Here is a 12,667-nt window from a genome sequence, read left to right as displayed (position 1 = left end):
GGGGGGTCTCCTCCATAGTACAGAGGGGATGGGGGGGGGGGGGGTCTCCTCCATAGTACAGAGGGGATGGGGGGGGGGGGGGTCTCCTCCATAGTACAGAGGGGATGGGGGGGGGTCTCCTCCATAGTACAGAGGGGATGGGGGGGGGGGTCTCCTCCATAGTACAGAGGGGATGGGGGGGGGGGGGGTCTCCTCCATAGTACAGAGGGGATGGGGGGGTCTCCTCCATAGTACAGAGGGGATGGGGGGGGTCTCCTCCATAGTACAGAGGGGATGGGGGGGGGTCTCCTCCATAGTACAGAGGGGATGGGGGGGGGGTCTCCTCCATAGTACAGAGGGGATGGGGGGGGTCTCCTCCATAGTACAGAGGGGATGGGGGGGGGTCTCCTCCATAGTACAGAGGGGATGGGGGGGGTCTCCTCCATAGTACAGAGGGGATGGGGGGGGTCTCCTCCATAGTACAGAGGGGATGGGGGGGGGGGTCTCCTCCATAGTACAGAGGGGATGGGGGGGGTCTCCTCCATAGTACAGAGGGGATGGGGGGGGTCTCCTCCATAGTACAGAGGGGATGGGGGGGGTCTCCTCCATAGTACAGAGGGGATGGGGGGGGTCTCCTCCATAGTACAGAGGGGATGGGGGGGGTCTCCTCCATAGTACAGAGGGGATGGGGGGGGTCTCCTCCATAGTACAGAGGGGATGGGGGGGGTCTCCTCCATAGTACAGAGGGGATGGGGGGGGTCTCCTCCATAGTACAGAGGGGATGGGGGGGGTCTCCTCCATAGTACAGAGGGGATGGGGGGGTCTCCTCCATAGTACAGAGGGGATGGGGGGGGGGGTCTCCTCCATAGTACAGAGGGGATGGGGGGGGGTCTCCTCCATAGTACAGAGGGGATGGGGGGGGGGTCTCCTCCATAGTACAGAGGGGATGGGGGGGGGGTCTCCTCCATAGTACAGAGGGGATGGGGGGGGGGTCTCCTCCATAGTACAGAGGGGATGGGGGGGGGGTCTCCTCCATAGTACAGAGGGGATGGGGGGGGTCTCCTCCATAGTACAGAGGGGATGGGGGGGTCTCCTCCATAGTACAGAGGGGATGGGGGGGGTCTCCTCCATAGTACAGAGGGGATGGGAGGGGTCTCCTCCATAGTACAGAGGGGATGGGGGGGGGTCTCCTCCATAGTACAGAGGGGATGGGGGGGGTCTCCTCCATAGTACAGAGGGGATGGGGGGGGGGTCTCTTCCATAGTACAGAGGGGATGGGGGGGGGGGTCTCCTCCATAGTACAGAGGGGATGGGGGGGGTCTCCTCCATAGTACAGAGGGGATGGGGGGGGGTCTCCTCCATAGTACAGAGGGGATGGGGGGGGGGGGTCTCCTCCATAGTACAGAGGGGATGGGGGGGGGGGTCTCCTCCATAGTACAGAGGGGATGGGGGGGGGGTCTCCTCCATAGTACAGAGGGGATGGGGGGGGGGTCTCCTCCATAGTACAGAGGGGATGGGGGGGGGGTCTCCTCCATAGTACAGAGGGGATGGGGGGGGGGTCTCCTCCATAGTACAGAGGGGATGGGGGGGGGGTCTCCTCCATAGTACAGAGGGGATGGGGGGGGGGTCTCCTCCATAGTACAGAGGGGATGGGGGGGGGTCTCCTCCATAGTACAGAGGGGATGGGGGGGGGTCTCCTCCATAGTACAGAGGGGATGGGGGGGGGTCTCCTCCATAGTACAGAGGGGATGGGGGGGGGTCTCCTCCATAGTACAGAGGGGATGGGGGGGGTCTCCTCCATAGTACAGAGGGGATGGGGGGGGTCTCCTCCATAGTACAGAGGGGATGGGGGGGGTCTCCTCCATAGTACAGAGGGGATGGGGGGGGTCTCCTCCATAGTACAGAGGGGATGGGGGGGGTCTCCTCCATAGTACAGAGGGGATGGGGGGGGTCTCCTCCATAGTACAGAGGGGATGGGGGGGGGGTCTCCTCCATAGTACAGAGGGGATGGGGGGGGGTCTCCTCCATAGTACAGAGGGGATGGGGGGGTCTCCTCCATAGTACAGAGGGGATGGGGGGGGGGTCTCCTCCATAGTACAGAGGGGATGGGGGGGGGGGTCTCCTCCATAGTACAGAGGGGATGGGGGGGGGGGGGTCTCCTCCATAGTACAGAGGGGATGGGGGGGGGTCTCCTCCATAGTACAGAGGGGATGGGGGGGGGTCTCCTCCATAGTACAGAGGGGATGGGGGGGGGGTCTCCTCCATAGTACAGAGGGGATGGGGGGGGGGGTCTCCTCCATAGTACAGAGGGGATGGGGGGGGGGGTCTCCTCCATAGTACAGAGGGGATGGGGGGGGGGTCTCCTCCATAGTACAGAGGGGATGGGGGGGGGTCTCCTCCATAGTACAGAGGGGATGGGGGGGGGTCTCCTCCATAGTACAGAGGGGATGGGGGGGGGGTCTCCTCCATAGTACAGAGGGGATGGGGGGGGGTCTCCTCCATAGTACAGAGGGGATGGGGGGGGGGTCTCCTCCATAGTACAGAGGGGATGGGGGGGGGTCTCCTCCATAGTACAGAGGGGATGGGGGGGGGGTCTCCTCCATAGTACAGAGGGGATGGGGGGGGGGTCTCCTCCATAGTACAGAGGGGATGGGGGGGGTCTCCTCCATAGTACAGAGGGGATGGGGGAGGGTCTCCTCCATAGTACAGAGGGGATGGGGGAGGGTCTCCTCCATAGTACAGAGGGGATGGGGGGGGGTCTCCTCCATAGTACAGAGGGGATGGGGGGGGGTCTCCTCCATAGTACAGAGGGGATGGGGGGGGGGTCTCCTCCATAGTACAGAGGGGATGGGGGGGGGGGGGTCTCCTCCATAGTACAGAGGGGATGGGGGGGGTCTCCTCCATAGTACAGAGGGTTTGGGGGGGGGTCTCCTCCATAGTACAGAGGGGATGGGGGGGGGGTCTCCTCCATAGTACAGAGGGGATGAGGGGGGGGGGTCTCCTCCATAGTACAGAGGGGATGAGGGGGGGGGTCTCCTCCATAGTACAGAGGGGATGAGGGGGGGGGTCTCCTCCATAGTACAGAGGGGATGAGGGGGGGTCTCCTCCATAGTACAGAGGGGATGGGGGGGGGGGTCTCCTCCATAGTACAGAGGGGATGGGGGGGGGGTCTCCTCCATAGTACAGAGGGGATGGGGGGGTGTCTCCTCCATAGTACAGAGGGGATGGGGGGGGTCTCCTCCATAGTACAGAGGGGATGGGGGGGGTCTCCTCCATAGTACAGAGGGGATGGGGGGGTCTCCTCCATAGTACAGAGGGGATGGGGGGGGTCTCCTCCATAGTACAGAGGGGATGGGGGGGTCTCCTCCATAGTACAGAGGGGATGGGGGGGGTCTCCTCCATAGTACAGAGGGGATGGGGGGGGTCTCCTCCATAGTACAGAGGGGATGGGGGGGGTCTCCTCCATAGTACAGAGGGGATGGGGGGGGTCTCCTCCATAGTACAGAGGGGATGGGGGGGGTCTCCTCCATAGTACAGAGGGGATGGGGGGGGTCTCCTCCATAGTACAGAGGGGATGGGGGGGGTCTCCTCCATAGTACAGAGGGGATGGGGGGGGTCTCCTCCATAGTACAGAGGGGATGGGGGGGGTCTCCTCCATAGTACAGAGGGGATGGGGGGGTCTCCTCCATAGTACAGAGGGGATGGGGGGGTCTCCTCCATAGTACAGAGGGGATGGGGGGGGTCTCCTCCACAGTACAGAGGTGATGGGGGGTCTCCTCCACAGTACAGAGGTGATGGGGGGGTCTCCTCCATAGTACAGAGGTGATGGGGGGGGTCTCCTCCATAGTACAGAGGGGATGGGGGGGTCTCCTCCATAGTACAGAGGGGATGGGGGGGTCTCCTCCACAGTACAGAGGGGATGGGATTCCCATGTATATATCAGATACTATGCGGGTATTACTTTGCCTGCCTCCCCCCGTACACAGGCCCACGGATATAATGTACCCCATGACTCCAGCCCCCGGCTCTCACCCTCGGTGTTGGTCTCGGCGTCATAGCGCTGCCCGCAGCCCCGGTTGTAGCACAGCACGGACATGGTGACACACAGCAGCACGCTGAGATAGGGAGGAACACCCGGCAAAGAGGAAAAGCGGCTCCGTTTCCTTCCGGAATCCGCCGTCTATCACTCGGGAACTTTCCCGAACCTTCCGCGCATGCGTCCGCTCTCGGGAGCCGCAGCCGGGTGTTCTTTGGGCATGCGTGTTGCCGGCCCCGCCCCCCTACAGGGCTTCGACGAGATGCCAGAATCAGATATTGCGCTTGCTCAGTACAGGACCGCCGGAACCGCAGTTGACGTGTTGCTTGTTGTGCATGGCAACGGGAGCAGAGGCTTGTTTTAGGTTGTTGCTAGGACAGCCATAAATGAATAGACAGAATAGAGGGCTCCTCTAGGGTGTGTCTTAATGAGTGGGTGTGGCTATTTTGTGCATGTATGTTAAATCAATTTCTGGGTATTTTAAAATGTATGCATGCTTACGTTTCATATATATAGTTAGAGGGAGTTAGAGTTCAATTGATGTAGAGGAGGGCTGATTAGCAGACTGGGTGTGATAGACGCAGGGGTGGACTGAAAAACTCATGGGGCCCCCGGGCAATAGGGGATCATAGAGCCCCCGTGTACTTGCATAAACTCAAAAAAGCCTATGAAAAAGGTACCAGGGGCATCTCATGGGGCCCCCTACTGACCCCGGGCCCTCGGGCAGCGCCCGAGTTTCCAAATGGTCAGTCCACCCCTGGATAGAAGGACAAACAGTGGTCAGGAGCTGAGAAGCTCTGCAGGCCTAATCCCTCTGGGATTTCCCCCTGCTCTAGAGCTTAGGAGGAAGGCCTTGAGGCAGTGGGTGGTTCTGAGGAGTGGCTGGCTTGCACTCTTGAGGGATCCTAGCCAGTCCCCCAACAGAAGGCTTGGCAAGGGGGTGGGGCACCTTTAAAAGTGTTGGAACCTGCTCAGTTTCAGGAGAGTTTGGGAGTAAAATGTGGGGCTAAAGGCATAAGGCTGTGAGGAGGCCCAGGGGGATGGGGACTACCTGCAGGCCTGTAGCTGTAAAGGGTGAAAGCTCAGAGCTCACCGGCCCCCTGAGTGAGGACCACCTGTATGGCAGGGAAGGAGCGGCCCAGCTGGCAAGCCTGGTAGCAGCCACCAACCCACCAGAGGTACAGGAGAGGATCTGAGTGAGTTCACCTCTACACCCCCTGGGCAGTTAGGGGAAGGAACACTCTGGTGGGAAACCAGATTCACTGCCTATTTGGGACTGTCCATCTTTAACGTAACAGTCACCAGATCCCCTGTTCAGGGATACCTCCAGACTGCTGGGTGAAGAGGAAAGAGGAGAATTTCATCTAGGGTCTGGGGTGGTACACTGAAGAGATGCTGGCTCGCTCTCCAACAAAGGCTGTGCTGCAGTGAAGGATTGTAAACAGTTCCAGGAAGTTGTCCTCAGTTCATCAGTTCCCTTGGGCATCCTGTACAATCCTAACCCTATTCCAGTTCAAATCCCCTAAATAAAACTACAAAACAAAAGCTCAAGGACTGATCTCTGACTCCGGATGCAAGCCTGTGTGCAGATGTGTGATGCCTTGCTGTGCAGGACTATAAGGGCACCCACATTTTCTAGGGACTCCTAGGGGTGTAGTGATATATATACAGTTGTGTCCAAAATTATTCAACCCCCAATGCTGTAAAGGGGTTTAGGGACTATAGTGTACATTTGGAATTGTATTCAGAATCAAATCCTACAAGGACGTTGTAACTACCCAAATGCAACTAAAATGACATCAATTGTTTATGTAATACAGTAGTAAATGGTTCTTATGTGGTTTCTTCATTGCCACAATTATTCAACCCCTTAAAGACTACCACTCTGAAGAACAGAGGTTCATACAGGTGCTTTCCATCAGGTATTGAAAACACCTGTGGATGTCACCGAGCAGCAATCAAGCATAATAAGCACCAATTAGGCAGCTTTAAAATGACTGTGATACTCAGCTCCTTCTAGACATTTACTGGTGTGGTTACAAACATGGTGAAGGCAAGAGAATGGTCCAGGAAGACAAGAGAAGAGGTGATTTCTCTTCACAGGAAGGGCAATGGCTATAAGAAGATTGCAAAGATGTTAAACATACCAAGAGACACCTTAGGAAGCATCATTCGCAAATTCAAGGCAAAGGGCACTGTTGAAACGCTACCTGGTCGTGGCAGAAAGAAGATGCTGACTTCGACTGCTGTGCGCTACCTGAAGCGTAGAGTGGAGAGAAGTCCCCGTGTGACTGCTGAGGAACTGAGAAAAGATTTGTCAGATGTGGGTACAGAAGTTTCAGCCCAGACAATAAGACGCACACTGCGTAATGAAGGCCTCCGTGCCAGAACTCCCAGGCGTACCCCCTTGCTGTCTCCAAAGAATAAGAAGAGTCGACTGCAGTATGCCAAAAGCCATGTGGACAAACCACAAAAGTTGTGGGATAGTGTTCTGTGGACTGATGAAACAAAATTAGAACTGTTTGGGCCCATGGATCAACGCTATGTTTGGAGGAGGAAGAACAAGGCCTATGATGAAAAGAACACCTTGCCTACTGTGAAGCATGGTGGAGGGTCAATCATGCTTTGGGGCTGTTTTGCTTCTGCAGGTACAGGGAAGCTTCAGCGTGTGCAAGGTACCATGAATTCTCTTCAGTACCAGGAGATATTGGATGGAAACGTGATGCAGTCCGTCACACACCTGAGGCTTGGGAGACGTTGGACCTTTCAACAGGACAATGATCCCAAGCATACCTCCAAGTCCACTAGAGCATGGTTGCAGAGGAAAGGCTGGAACATTTTGGAGTGGCCATCGCAGTCACCAGACTTAAATCCGATTGAGAACCTCTGGTGGGACTTAAAGAAAGCAGTTGCAGTGCGCAAGCCTAAGAATGTGACTGAACTGGAGGCCTTTGCCCATGAAGAATGGGCGAAGATACCCGTAGATCGCTGCAAGACACTTGTGTCAAGCTATGCTTCACGTTTAAAAGCTGTTATAACTGTAAAAGGATGCTGTACTAAGTACTAAGATTGAATGTCACTTGGGGGTTGAATAAAACTGATAATGCTGTGAGCACAGAAAAGACATTTGTGGTTATTTCATTATAACTGTTATGTTATATTTGTCTGACCTACAAGTGCCTCTTTAATGTAAATGTAAGCAAGATGACTGAATGATCAAAAGCAATGTCAAACTGGCCAAAACACTCAATTTCAGTGGGGGTTGAATAATTTTGGACACAACTGTATATACCGTATTTTCCGGCGTATAAGACAACTTTTTTGCTTAAAAACATACCCCAACAATTGGGGGTCGTCTTATGCGCTGAGTATAGAACCGCTGGATGTGCTACATACAGTGTACCGCACTGAGCCAATCACAGCGAGCGATGTATTCTATTAATGAATACAGAGCCTGCTCGGATTGGCTGAAGTTTTGACATCATCAGCCCGCCTCTCTGACACAGTCAATCCGAGCAGGCTCTGTATTCATTATTAGAATACATCACTTGCCGTGATTGGCTCATATGACATCCTCCCATTCTCCGCGCGTGTGCGGCGATGCGCTGTGTCCCTCGGACACAGCAGATCACTGATCACGGAAAGAGCCGAAGATGTCGGCTTGGTCATGTGATCAGCTGTGTCCAATCACAGCTGATCACATGTAAACAGGGAAATGCCGGTTATCAGCATTTCTCTCCTCTCGAGCTGTCACGCTGACAGAGGAGAGGAGAGCCGGTAATCGGCTTTCTGTGGAAGGGACATGTACACTGATCATCAGGGCACTGATGTCAGTGTAGCCCCAGCAGTGCCAGCTGTCAGTGTCCATCAGTGCCACATATCAGTGCCTACCAGTGCACATCAATGCCTCATATCAGTGCCCATCTGAGCTGCCTTTCAGTGTCACCCGTCAGTGCCACCTATCAATGCCAATCAGTGCCACCTATCAGTGCCAGTCAGTGCCACAGAAACAGTGCCATGTATCAGTGCTGCCTTTCAGTACCCATCAGTGATGCCTGTCAATGCCCATCAGTGCCACCTACCAGTGCCTCCTCATCAGTGCCACCTATTTCATATGGGTACAGCGTTGCATGACCGTGCAATTGTCATTCGAAGTGTGACAGTGCTGAAAGCTGAAAATTGGCCTGGGGGGGGAAGTGGGTATAAGTACCCTGTAGGCAAGGGGTTAAATCAGCAATGGGCAAACTACGGCCCAGCGGACCTTTTAATCCGGCCCGCGGAGCTAGGCTTCCGCTAGGCTCCTCTCACAGTCCGCCCTGAAGACCGGTGTAGCATGAAAATCTGTCTCCAATGAGGATCTGTCCCCCTCGACGTATCTGCGCATGTGCCGGAGATCGCCGATCGGCTGCTAATGCCTGAAACTGGCACATGCGCAGATACGTCGAGGGGGACAGATCCTCATAGGAGACAGATTTTCATGCTACACCGGAACGGCGCGGGAATACGGCGAGAGGAACGCGCGCAGTAAAGGTAAGTGAATTGACACAGGGGGGACTTAATGGGGATGAATTAATATGGGGAATGAATTACTATAGGGGGGATGAATTACTATGTGGGGGATGAATTACTATATGGGGGATGGATTTACTATATGGGGGATGAATTACTATATGGGGGATGAATTACTATGGGGGATGAATTACTATGTGGGGGATGAATAACTATATGGGGGATGAATTACTATATGGGGGATGAATTACTATGGGGGATGAATTACTATATGGGGGATGAATTACTATATGGGGGATGTATTACTATATGGGGGATGAATTACTATATGGGGGATGAATTACTATGGGGGATGAATTACTATGTGGGAGATGAATAACTATGTGGGGGATGAATTACTATGTGGGGGATGAATTACTATGTGGGGGATGAATTACTATATGGGGGATGAATTACTATGGGGGATGAATTACTATGTGGGGGATGGATTACTATTTGGGGGATGAATTACTATTTGGGGGATGAATTACTATATGGGGGATGAATTACTATGGGGGATGAATTACTATATGGGGGATGGATTACTATATGGGGGATGAATTACTATGGGGGATGAATTACTATGGGGGATGAATTACTATATGGGGGATGAATTACTATAGGGGGGATGAATTACTATATGGGGGATGAATTACTATGCTTACTATGGGGGAATATTACTATACTTACTATGGATGACACATACACATCATTCATCTACTCTTGGTCCGGCCCCCGGGTCCAATATATGAACCCATTGCGGCCCTCAAGTCAAAAAGTTTGCCCACCCCTGGGTTACATGGTGTTGCCTCGGAAGGGGGGTAGTCTTATACGACGAGTATAGCCCAAAACCTGTGTTTTAACTGGAAACGTAGGGGGTCATCTTATACACCCAGTCGCCTTATACGCCGGAAAATACGGTATATGTATATATATATATATATATATACATTTTTCTATAACTGTATTGTTCAAGAGCAACGTATTTATATTTCATACCCAGAAGGACCGATTTAAGAGAATCACGGGCCTGGTGCTGGGGATTTTGCTGGGCCTATTTATGAAAATAAGTAAAATGAGAATGCAAACATTTCTGTTAAAACAAATTAATTTAATAGAAGGGGGGCTGGAAAAGAGAGGAGTGAGAGAAAGTGGTGGGGGTGAGAGAAAGGGGGTGGTCAGTAGGTCTTCTATGGTGGGCTTCTGTTGAGAGGGGAGTGAGATGTTGTTTAACTAGTTGCACCTTCACTTTTTATTGCCAGCTATTTACATTCTATTGTGTTGGGATGCTGAGGACAGCATCTGCGGGAATGTAGGTAGGTGCAGTTTATTTTCTCCACAACCAAGTGGTACCACAGCCTGGAGAGGAAGTCCAAGGGAAACAGTTTCTCTAAGGTTTCCTGTGTCAATGGAGCAGCGTTTCAGTTGGCTACTCTGCATCCAGGTGACCCTCAGAGGCCATCTTGGGTTAGCAGGGTTTATTTAAGTCCCTGCCCCAAGTTTTGGCACTCTTGGTACCCGTGGCTAGTGTAAGGAAAGAGATCCCACTGGTTAAGGAAAGCATCTATCAGTAGGGAAAGGTTCCTGATGAGGAGGGATAGGTTAGGGGCTCGCACCCTGGATTGGAACTTCCCTCTTGGGACCGGATCCTCTGCAACAGACACTGTTGGCACCTCTCCTCTACATTTGTCTACATTGAACTATAAGTTGTTGCCCTAGCTGTGTTCACCCGCCAGGGTTGTTTGTAGCGTTGACATTCTGTTTAACCACTTCGGGACTGCCCGCCTGCAATGTACTGCGGACGGGCGGTATCTGCAGGCAAAGCAACATACCCGTACGTCACTTTGCTCCTTAGGGTTCAGAGCGCGCACGCACCCCCGCTGTCATTTGTTCTAGGAGGTGTGTGTCAGCAGGTCTCGGCCAGTGATTTTGGCCCGGGACTCTGCCGATCTACAGAGAATGGAGATGCAGAGCTGTGCCTGTGTTTGTAAATACATGCGTAAGATCTAGCTGGTTCTTCCCTCCCTGGAACCATTTTGTTCCAGAGAGAGAAGAAAGACATCACATGTGAGTAAAAGCAGCACACTGCACCCACACACTTTAGATAGAGACATTTTAACCCCTTGATTGCCACATTTAACCCTTTGCTTGCCCCCTGCCACCTTGCCAGTGCCATTAGTACAGTGTCAGTGTACAGTATTTTTCACTGAGCACTGTATTAGTGCCACTAGCGACGTCAGATAGCTTCAGGGTCAGTTAGCGTCCCTCCCAGCTAGGGTCAGCCAGCGTTAGATTGCCCGCACACTATTGCACTCACGCTATAGGTCGCTGATCACCGTCATTACTAGTATAGTGTTTGTACGGATCAATATATTGATCACGAACAAAACTATACCAGTGCCCCTTAGTATTAGTGTCCCCAAAAATGCAGTGTTAGCAAGATTATCCCCGTTCGCTGCCAGCACTAGCGTTTAGCCCCAACGCTCCTCCCCCACCCCTATTAAGAAGTGCAATGTCAGTATAATTTCTGATCGCTGTCACCTGTAATACATTGCACAAACATTGTGATCTCTGTTAGCACTTGCCGGTAAATTGTTTTGTAGCGGTTCCATCAGTCCCTAACAGTCAGGTGCTCTTCTTGCCGTGAGTCGCACTAGGTACTTGTAAATTTAGAGTCCAAAATGTCCAACGAAAGGCACACTAGTGAAGAGGCCTACAGGATTCTGAGCATGTCAGGCGTGAGTGAAGGGGAAGACTCCCTGACACAATCAGCCTCAGAATACGAACCTGTAGACAGCAACGGCACTCTTACAGGTATCTTGGACGATGGAGAAGAGGTCCCTGCTAAGATCAGGTGTACTCGATCCCATGAAGCTGAAGTGCTAGGATTGCATGACTTGTCTCATATGCAACAGAGTGCCAGTACTAGTGCCTCACTGCCTTTTGGTGAACAGTGAGCTTCCCCCAACAGCTTGTAAATACCCAACTTAGAAAGGGGGAGAAAGCCTACTTGAAGAATGATGAATTGCTCACAGGGAAGTGGAAGGACAAACTGGATGTTTTCGTCCTGTCTTCCATTTACGCAGACGTGACAGTCCAAATTAACACGGTATCTGGCATTGTTGAGAAACCCCTCTGTGTCTACGACTATAACCTTAACATGGGAGGGGTGGACTTCAATGACCAAATTATGAATCCGTACCTAGTTTCCCAAAAAGCTTGACACTGGTACAAAAAGGTGTCTATTTATTTATTTAAATTTACAAAGCAATTGGATGAAGTAGATCCTTCCTAAAATTCCAGGAAGAGATCATCACGACCTTTTTGTATCCAGAAGGTTATGTGGCCCAATCCTCAAATCCAGATGCAGTTAGCCGGCTGCATGAGAGGCATTTTTCTGATGTCCTCTCCGGTACCCCAACCCAAAGGTCACCCCAAAGAAGATGTCGTCTCTGTAGCAGACACGGAATAAGACGTGACACCCACTTTTTTTGTCCCTCCTGTCCTGGCCAACCTGGTCTTTGCCTGAAGGACTGCTTCTGTCGCTACCATACACTAGTGGAGTACTAGTATAGGGTACAGCACTTACACAGGGTCTCAAAAGATGTTAGGTATTCAGGCTACTGGCTATTGCATTTTAAGAGACCCTACAATCTGTTTTAAACAGTTAAAGTTTAAAAAAAAAAAAAGTTCAAGTCCAAAAAAAACAAATTTTAAAAACCAAAAATAGTTATAGTTTTTTTTTTTTTGTCATGGTTACTGCTCTACTGTTATGATTTTCCTGTTTTAATCCCCAAAATACATTCTGCTACTTCTCTCGAGTATGGGGATACCACATGTGAGAGACATTTTGGCAGTCTAGCCAAGTACAGGACCCCTAATTCCAATAAGCACCTTCAGCTTTTAAAGGGCTTTATTTCCTCATTACACTTCCTGACTACCTATCACAGTTTTGGAGGCCCTGAAATGCCAGGATAGCACCACTTTTTGGAAAGTTAACACCCCAAGGAATTTGATAAGAAGCATGGTGAGTATTTTGCAGATCTCATTTGTTGCCACAAGTTTTTGGAAATTGAAGAAAGAAAACAAAAACATATTTTGTCT

The 12,667-nt window shown here is 52.1% G+C and overlaps 1 protein-coding gene across 1 annotated transcript in view; it reads right to left on the bottom strand.

Moving 5' to 3' along the window:
- CHORDC1 (cysteine and histidine rich domain containing 1) overlaps positions 1-4,227 on the bottom strand; it is a 52,784-nt gene extending 48,557 nt beyond the window's left edge. Inside the window, exon 1 of the mRNA XM_089656552.1 lies at positions 4,012-4,227. Within this exon, the coding sequence (XP_089512678.1) occupies positions 4,012-4,075 (64 nt within the window). The 5' untranslated portion in view covers positions 4,076-4,227. The remainder of the gene's footprint in view (positions 1-4,011) is intronic.
- Between the last annotated feature and the right edge of the window lie 8,440 nt (positions 4,228-12,667).

This window comes from Staurois parvus, unplaced genomic scaffold (assembly GCF_062004578.1).
Source record: "Staurois parvus isolate SC_StPar_1 unplaced genomic scaffold, SC_StPar_1.0 ptg000027l, whole genome shotgun sequence".
NCBI lineage: Eukaryota > Metazoa > Chordata > Amphibia > Anura > Ranidae > Staurois > Staurois parvus.
Note: the sequence above shows the minus strand (reverse complement) of the source record. Positions and strands in the feature narration are given on the sequence as shown.